The sequence below is a fragment of the Palaemon carinicauda genome, chromosome 40 (genome assembly GCF_036898095.1).
Source record: "Palaemon carinicauda isolate YSFRI2023 chromosome 40, ASM3689809v2, whole genome shotgun sequence".
Classification (NCBI taxonomy): domain Eukaryota; kingdom Metazoa; phylum Arthropoda; class Malacostraca; order Decapoda; family Palaemonidae; genus Palaemon; species Palaemon carinicauda.
This window is the reverse complement of record NC_090764.1, coordinates 2,166,933-2,174,432: the sequence shown is the minus strand read 5'-3', so window position 1 is coordinate 2,174,432 and position 7,500 is coordinate 2,166,933. Positions and strand designations below refer to the sequence as shown.

At 31.4% G+C, this 7,500-nt stretch overlaps 1 protein-coding gene across 2 annotated transcripts in view; it reads right to left on the bottom strand.

Moving 5' to 3' along the window:
- The window catches only part of LOC137631516 (substance-P receptor-like), a 31,609-nt gene that overhangs the window by 22,163 nt on the left and 1,946 nt on the right, over nucleotides 1-7,500 (bottom strand). For both annotated transcript variants that reach the window (XM_068363266.1, XM_068363267.1), the window contains exons 1-3: nucleotides 7,032-7,500; nucleotides 1,018-1,194; nucleotides 357-476 (exon numbers count right to left, since the gene is read on the bottom strand). The exon at nucleotides 7,032-7,500 is cut by the window's right edge and continues 1,946 nt beyond it. In XM_068363266.1, the coding sequence (XP_068219367.1) occupies nucleotides 357-476; nucleotides 1,018-1,194; nucleotides 7,032-7,439 (705 nt within the window). In that variant the 5' untranslated portion in view covers nucleotides 7,440-7,500. The remainder of the gene's footprint in view (nucleotides 1-356; nucleotides 477-1,017; nucleotides 1,195-7,031) is intronic.

Genomic DNA, 7,500 nt, shown 5'->3' with positions numbered 1-7,500 from the left:
TCTTGAACTTTTAATTCAATACTTCTCCATTCATCTCCTCCTAATTCGCGCTTCATAGCCCTCAGCCAAGTAGGCCTTGGTCTTCCAGCTCTTCAAATGCCTTGTGGAGCCTAGCTAAACGTTTGGTGAACTACCTTACATAATTTATATAATTTACATTATCTAGTAAAATACATTAATATTTTAGTCTTTTCAAAATACAAAAAATACCTACGAAAGCACATATGGAGCCCAGTAGATGAATTTAACCAATGAATCATCTATGGATGATCTTACATACAGTAGTTTATATAATTTATATCATTTTGTAATAAAATACAACATTTTAGTCTTTCCAAAATACATGAAATACCTACGGAAGCACAGAACGGTTTCTCCTCGTTCGTGACAGGATCAATTATTATCTTAACCCTCAGAGCGATCGCTTGAGGAACGGCTAACGTTGTGCTGAAGATCCAGATGAAGGCTATGACAACCTGCAATGAGATGGTACAGTCTGTTATTCAGGATGCTTTCTAGAGGGATTTAACTTTTTTTAGCTTTTTTATGAGTGTATACACATACATATACACACACATGAACATACATATACACACACTAGAACGATTTAACTTGTTTCAGCCTTTTATGAGGCTGTATACACACATACACACACACACACACACACACACACATATATATATATATATATATATATATATATAATATATATATATATATATATATTTATAAATGTGTGTGTATATATATGTGTGTATATATATGTGTGTACATATATACGTGTATATATATATATATATATATATATATATATATATATATATACATATCGATAGATAGATAGATAAATAGGTTTATATACACACATTTATATATGTATATATATATATATATATATATATATATATATATATATACACACATACACACACATACACACACATACATAAACCCCAGATCCCAACACATTCCCCCCAAAATTCAGCCTAACGTTTCCTCAATACTCCATAAACTCACCTTGCTTCTGAACTTAGTAGGCCGAGCGTTTAGAGGGAAGACGATAGCCCGATAGCGGTCAACGGCAATGGCGGTCAGGGTGAAAATCGAGACATTGACACTGACCGTCTGGAAGAAGGGACAGAAGGCGCACATGAAGTAGGGCAGGTTCCAGCGCTGCAGGAGAGCCGCCTGGAACTGGAATTAGAAATGGAATTGTATTGGGTGATGCATTGATATTTAAGTAGAGCTGCCTGGAACTGGAATTGGAAAGGGAATGGAATTAGTTGACGCACAATATTTAAGGTGAGCTTCCTGGAGCTGGATCTGGAAATGGAATTGTATTAGTGGACGCACAATATTTAAGGAAAACCCCCTGGAACTGGAATTCAAAATGGAATTGTATTAGATGATGCATCGATATTTAACGAGACCCACCTGGAACTGGAATTAGAAATGGAATTGCATTAGTTGATTCTTCGATATTTAACGAGACCCACCTGGAACTGAAAATAGAAATGGAATTGCATTAGTTGATTCTTCGATATTTAACGAGACCCACCTGGAACTGGAATTAGATATGGAATTGTATTAGTTGATTCATCAATATTTAAGGAGAGACGCCTGGAACTGGAATTTGATGTGAAATGGTATCACTTGACGCACCAGTATTTAAGGAGAGCTTCCGGGAACTGGAATTAGAAATGGAATTGTATTAGTTGACACATCGATATTGAAGGAGTCACCTGGAACTGGAATTAGAAATAATTGTATTAGATGACACGTTGATATTCGAGGAAAGCCCCCTGGAACTGGAATTCAAAATGGAATTGTATTAGCAGACACATCAATATTTAAGGAAAGCCACCTGGAACTGGAATAAAAAATGGAATTGTATTAGTTGACGATTCAATATTTAAGGAGAACGGCTTGGAAATAGAATTAAAAATGGACTTGTATTAGTTGATACATCGATATTTAAGGAGAGCTGCCTGGAACTGGAATTGGAAATGAAATAGTATTAGTTGACGCACCAATATTTAAGGAGAGCAGCTTGAAACTGGAATTTGAAATGGAATTGTATTAGATGACGCATCGATATTTAAGGAGAGCTGCCTGGAACTGGAATTCAAAATGGAATTGTATAAGATGACGCATCGATATTTAAGGAGAACTGCCTGGAACTGGAATTCAAAATGGAATTGTATAAGATGACGCATCGATATTTAAGGAGAGCTGCCTGGAACTGGAATTCAAAATGGAATTGTATAAGATGACGCATCGATATTTAAGGAGAGCTGCCTGGAACTGGAATTCAAAATGGAATTGTTTTAGTTGGCGCATCGATATTTAAGGAGAGCCGCCTGGAACTGGAATAAAAAATGGAATTGTATTAGTTGACGACTCAATATTTAAGGAGAGCCGTCTGGAACTGGAATTGGAAATTGAATTGTATTAGTTGATGCATCGATATTTAAGGAAAGCCCCCTGGAACTGGAATTCAAAATGGAATGGTATTAGTTGACGCATCGATATTTAAGGAAAGCCGACTGGAACTGGAATTGGAAACGGAATTGTATTAGTTGACGCATCGATATTTAATAAGAGCCGCCTGGAACTGGAATTAGAAATGCAATTGTATTAGTTGACGCATCGATATTTAATAAGAGCAACTTAAAACTAGAATTAGAAATGGAATTGTATGGGTTGAGGCATCAACATTTAAGGAGAGCTGCCTGGAACTGGAATTGGAAATGGAATTGTATTAGTTGACACATTGATATCTAAGGAGAGCCACCTGGAACTGGAATTGAAAATGGAATTGTGATATCTAAGGAGATCCACTTCAAACTGGAATTGGAAATGGAATGATACTAGTTGACGCATTCATATATAATGAGAGTCGCCTGGATCTGGAATTAGAAATGGAACTGTATTAGTTAATTAATTGATATTTAAAGAGCCGCCTGGAACTGGAATTGGAAATGGAATTCCATTAGCTGACGTATCGATATATAAGGAGAGCCGCCTGGAACTGGAATTGTTAAAGGAATTACATTTCTTGATTCACCAGTATTTAAGGAAAGCCGCCTGGAACTGGAATTAGAGATGGAATTGTATCAGTTGACGCATCGTTATTTAATAAGTGCCCCCTGGAACTGGAATTAGAAATGGAATTGTATTAGTTAATTAATTGATATTTAAAGAGCCGCCTGGAACTGAAATTGGAAATGGAATGGCTTTAGCTCATACACTGTTATTGGTATACAGTATTTCCTGGAATATTATTGCTCTACTAGGTCTACAGAGCTTTTTAAGAAGTACAAATCTGATTGCTTTTAATTATTCAAATTAATAACTCAGTGATGTTGAACAAGCTAATACAAGTCCCCGTTTATAGTTTTTATATGAAATTTCTATTTCACTGTTTTTACTGTTTTGAAATATTTTATTTCAATTGTTCCTTACTTTTGTAGTTTATTTCCTCATTCCCTTTCCTATTTTTCCTTGTTGGAGTTTAAAGCATCCTACTTTTCTAACTTGTGTTATGGCTTAGCTAATAATAATAATAATAATAATAATAATAATAATAATAATAATAATAATAATAATAATAATAATAATAATAATAATAATAATAATAATAAGTTCAATGAAAATTAATAATAATAATAATAATAATAATAATAATAAGGATATGAATAATAATAATAATAATAATAATAATAATAATAATAATAATAATAATAATAATAATAATAATAATAATAATAACAACAACACCGAATACCCAATCAATAATCCGCTTACATAAATAATGTCTTAATACCATCACCCCTAATATTGACTGGTGACGGGCCTAGTTTGGCTTGCTTGTCGTTACAAGTAATCAAACAATGTTTCAAGTTTCCTTGCTATGATGAAAGGGGGTTGGCTGGGGGTCAATCCCCCCCCCCCACCCCCAATCTCCCTCTACCAGAACATCCCCTGAAGGTTTTTCTTCTTAGATACAAAGATATTTGGTAGAACTTTCGTGCTGATATTAACACAATTGAGAACTTGAATAAATGATTTTTTTTTCATCAGAAGCTTGAATGTGAAATTAAAGAGGTATTTTATAATAAATTTTGCTTATAACTTTCATGCTGAGATTAATACAATTGAACTTTGATAAATAACTTTTTTTCATCAAAGTTTGAATGTAAAATTGAGGAGATATTTTATAATAAACTTTGCTTATAACATTCATGCTGAGATTAATAACACAATGGAGAACTTTAATAAATATTTTCTTTTATTAGAAGTTTGAATGTAGAAATCAGGTATTTTGTAGTAAATTATGCTTATAAAGCTTTAAGAATAGAACAAATATAGTTGTAATGCCATTTTTTAAGTATTCTGTCTGCTGTTAATGAAATATAAATTTATAGTTGATGTTAATATTAGCCTTAAATGGGTGTTAACTTCTTTCCCTAATCAAATTTAATTAAGTATCATCTGTTGCTAATGACATAAATTTATATTTGATGCTAATAACTATAAATGGGTGTTAATTTCTTTCCCTAATCAAATTTAATTTTAAATGTCCATATTCAGATCTAAAACTGGTGTGAAAAAAGTTTTTATAGGAAATTTAATCTTAAAAAAAGAAAACAATAAATCAAGAATGTCTTAAAACAATATTACTAACAAACAGACATGTGATAATTGGAAGAATAGTTAGATGATAATATTGAATGCGAAAATGGACTAATGGATGGAAAAAGATAGAAATCAACAAGTGGGAAACATGAAAAAAAATTCAAGTAGAGGAAGATACGAATACAGCAAAATATTAAGAAAATAGTTATCTTACAGTTATCATAAATTATGAATAGCAACTAAATAGTTGGTTATTAGATAATTCAAACAAATGATTATATATAAAATAATTATTTACATAACAAAATAATAAGATAAACAGATAGAAATAGCAACTTTGAAGTATAAGGTAATGGAACAGTGATCATATATAAAATTCTCATTTATAAAACATAGTAATGATAAGATAAACATATAGGAATAGCAACTATGAAGTACGAGATAGTAAAACAGTGATCATATGTAAGATTATCATTTATAAAACATAGTAATGATTAGTTAAACAGGTGGGAATAGAAACTGATATATAAAATAATGAAACGGTGATCATATATAAAAATTATCATTTATAAAACATAGTAATGATAAGATAAACATATAGGAATTGCAACTATGAAGTACGAGATGGTAAAACAGTGATCATATATAATATTTTCATTTATAAAACCTAGTAATTATAAGAAAAACATATATGAATAGCAACTATGAAGTATGAGATAGTAAAACAGTGATCATATATAAAATTCCCATTCAAAAACCTATCAGTAAAAAGAGAGAGAAAAATATAAGCTAAAATGTTCAGAATATGAGATTCTGTCATACCACTATTTCCTGGAATGATCATACATAAAAGTTTCATTTAAAAAAACATTGCAACACTGCTCATATTCAAAATTCCCATTTAAAATACCTATCAATCAAAAGATAAACAGAAAAATATATGCTAGAATGTTCAGAATATGAAATCCTGTCATATCACCATTTCTTGGAATGATCATACATAAGTTTCATTTAAAAAAAAAAAACATTGCAACACTGCTCATATTTAAAATTCCCATCTGAAAAAAAAACAACCAATAAAAAGATAAACAGAAAAATATAAGCTAAAACTTTCAGAATATGAAATCCTGTCATATCACCATTTCCTGGAATGATCATACATAAAAGTTTCATTAAAAAAAACATTGTAATTATAAGAGGAACAGAAAAATCTAAGCTAGAAATGTCAGACTATCAGAACCTGCCATGTAAACATAGCTTTGTATGTAAGGTCAGATGTGATCTTTGATGAGGGTAAACACTGATGTTTGAGGAAGGATATATAAACAGAGCTTAAGAAAATATGTGTTGATAAAAGACTTCTAATCATCACAAACATGACAGTTAGAGAGAGAGAGAGAGAGAGAGAGAGAGAGAGAGAGAGAGAGAGAGAGAGAGAGAGAGAGAGAGAGAGAGAGAGAGAAATTCTTTGGTGAATCATTGCTAGCTTCGTCTTCGATTTCTTCAATCGTCCTCTTGAAGAAGCCAAAGACGAAACTAGTCAGGATTCATTCAATGTTATAATTTTCTTTGTTTTTTTTATTATTGTTTTACTCCATAGCATCATTAGTTCATGGGAATTTTATACACATACATACACACACACGCATATATATACATGCATAATATATATATATATATATATGTATGTGTATATATATATATATATATATGTATGTGTATATATATATATATATATATATATATATATATATATATATATCTATATATATATATATATATATATATATATATATATATATATATATACACATACATATATATATATATATATATATATATATCTATATATATATATATATATATATATATACACGTATATATATATATATATATATATATATATATATATCTATATATATATATATATATATATATATATACACATACATATATATATATATATATATATATATATATTATGCATGTATATATATGCGTGTGTGTGTATGTATGTGTATAAAATTCCCATGAACTAATGATGCTATGGAGTAAAACAATAATAAAAAAAACAAAGAAAATTATAACATTGAATGAATCCTGACTAGTTTCGTCTTTGGCTTCTTCAAGAGGACGATTGAAGAAATCGAAGACGAAGCTAGCAATATATATATATATATATATATATATATATATATATATATATATATATATATATAAAATGTATGGATGTATGTGTGTGTGAATGTATTTGTATATATTTAATGTAATGTAATATAAACAAAGAACTAAGACAGACCAAACAAACTACTCTCTCTCTCTCTCTCTCTCTCTCTCTCTCTCTCTCTCTCTCTCTCTCTCTCTCTCTCTCTCTCTCTCTCCTAAGCCCTTACCTGGAAAGGTATCGCAAAGACTGCAATGATAATATCAGCCAGCGCCAGATTGGCTATGAAGTAATTAGTGACGGAATGCATCGTCCTCGATGTGGCAACAATCCACATGACGAGAGAGTTGCCAACGACCGCCACCAGCGAGATGGACCCGTAGAAAATGGACAGGAGCACGACGATGCCCGTGGGCACTTCGTATAGATTAGTCGGCGACGTGGAGTTGCTGACGTAGTCAGGGAAATCCGTCAGGTTGGTGAGGAGGTTGATCTCATCCCAGTTGATGTCCGGGTAACTGGCGGAGAGATTACGGAGTAATATCTGGTAGGACTCCTCTTGGGCTAAGTAATCCAGGGCGATTATCGGTGGAGGCGGTGACGCTGCTGTTGTCATTGTGTCTGTTATTGAAGACATTGTTGAGGAGGTGCTGCCATCTATAGTCTGTTATATCTATTATAACTTTTTTTTCTACATT